At 51.9% G+C, this 1,181-nt stretch overlaps 1 protein-coding gene across 1 annotated transcript in view; it reads left to right on the forward strand.

Annotated features, from left to right (window-relative positions):
- The window catches only part of LOC117939049 (receptor-type tyrosine-protein phosphatase beta-like), a 3,807-nt gene extending 3,341 nt beyond the window's left edge, over positions 1–466 (forward strand). Inside the window, exon 5 of the mRNA XM_034864092.1 lies at positions 391–466. Within this exon, the coding sequence (XP_034719983.1) occupies positions 391–466 (76 nt within the window). The remainder of the gene's footprint in view (positions 1–390) is intronic.
- The last annotated feature ends 715 nt before the right edge of the window (positions 467–1,181 follow it).

The following is a 1,181-nucleotide window of genomic DNA, read 5'->3' on the forward strand; positions in this document are numbered from 1 at the left end:
GGAACCAATCAGAGACTCGCTGTGAGGAGCAGATAATAATAATAATAATAATAATAATAATAATAATAATAATAATAATAAAGAACACTTTACAGGGGAAATTACTGTGTTTACACTCTGTTGTCATTACACACAAGCCTGAACTACACACACACACATGCTCAGGTCCTATACATGCACTAATGGAGAGATGTCAGAGTGTGTGTGTGTGTGTGTGTTGGTGGGGGGGGCGCCCATGGAAAAGCAGTTGGGGGTTTGGTGCCTTGCTCAAGAGCACCTTGGTAGTACCCAGGAGATGAACATGCCCCTCTCCAGCTACCAGTCCACCACCGCACTTTGGTGCGCATGGGGACTTGAACTAGCGACCCTCTGGTTCCCAACTCCCTGCAGTCTGAGCCACTTTAAAGGGACGTTCCACTCAAAGGAGGACAGAGCGGCAGAGACGGGTCCTTTACCGTCCCGTTGACCCCGTGGGACTTTATTACATAAAGCATGTGTATGTTAGTGAGATAATGTTTTATCAGCCGGGAAGAGACAGAAGGATCTACGTTACGTCCCGATACCGAGCACACACACATCGTAGCTTCAAAGAATTCATAACAAGAGTTATCTGGAGACCCTTTACAGATAGAGGAGGTCTAGACCACCCTCCAGAATTTACAAGGACCCAACAGGTCTAGTAGTTTCCTCCAGAGCAAGCAACAGGGTCACAGTGAAGAGGAAAAACTTCTTTTTAGGCAGAAACCTGGGACAGACCCAGACCCAGACCCAGGTTCCTAGTTCATGGCGTAGCAGGGCACTGTGCTGCGTTACAAGGCACAGCAGGGCGTAGCAGGACGTAGCAGGGCGTAGCAGGACGTAGCAGGACGTAGCAGGGCGTAGGAGGACGTAGCAGGACGTAGCAGGACACAGCAGGACGTAGCAGGGCGAAGCAGGACGTAGCAGGACGTAGCAGGGCTTAGGAGGACGTAGTAGGACGTAGCAGGACACAGCAGGACGTAGCAGGACGTAGCAGGGCGTAGGAGGACGTAGCAGGACGTAGCAGGACGCAGCAGGACGTAGCAGGACGTAGTAGGACGTAGCAGGACACAGCAGGGCGTAGCAGGACGTAGGAGGACGTAGCAAGACGTAGCAGGGCGTAGCAGAGCGCAGCAGGACGTAGCAGGGCGTAGCAGGACGTA

Source organism: Etheostoma cragini, chromosome 23 (genome assembly GCF_013103735.1).
Source record: "Etheostoma cragini isolate CJK2018 chromosome 23, CSU_Ecrag_1.0, whole genome shotgun sequence".
Classification (NCBI taxonomy): domain Eukaryota; kingdom Metazoa; phylum Chordata; class Actinopteri; order Perciformes; family Percidae; genus Etheostoma; species Etheostoma cragini.